General features: G+C 65.7%; 1 protein-coding gene across 1 annotated transcript; it reads right to left on the reverse strand.

Moving 5' to 3' along the window:
* Nucleotides 1-5: 5 nt before the first annotated feature.
* Nucleotides 6-294, reverse strand: LOC145718519 (histone H2A type 2-C-like; the record flags this gene model as incomplete). Its single annotated transcript, XM_081810014.1, has 1 exon — nucleotides 6-294. A coding segment is annotated over exon 1 (243 nt), but the record flags the coding sequence as incomplete, so codon positions are not given.
* Between the last annotated feature and the right edge of the window lie 9 nt (nucleotides 295-303).

Below are 303 nucleotides of genomic sequence, written 5' to 3' on the forward strand. Positions count from 1 at the left end.
TGGCGGGGGATGATGCGCGTCTTCTTGTTGTCTCGGGCCGCGTTCCCCGCCAGCTCCAGGATTTCCGCCGTCAGGTACTCCAGCACCGCGGCCATGTACACCGGCGCGCCGGCCCCCACCCGCTCGGCGTAGTTGCCTTTGCGCAGCAGGCGGTGCACTCGGCCCACCGGGAACTGCAGGCCGGCGCGGGACGAGCGCGACTTGGCCTTGGCGCGGGCCTTGCCTCCCTGCTTCCCGCGACCAGACATGACTGAAGGTGAGGCTAAAACACCTAAGCTCAAAACCTCACAACAAAACAGGATT

This window comes from Leptonychotes weddellii, unplaced genomic scaffold (genome assembly GCF_054177405.1).
Source record: "Leptonychotes weddellii isolate Sample4059 unplaced genomic scaffold, ASM5417740v2 HiC_scaffold_168581, whole genome shotgun sequence".
NCBI lineage: Eukaryota > Metazoa > Chordata > Mammalia > Carnivora > Phocidae > Leptonychotes > Leptonychotes weddellii.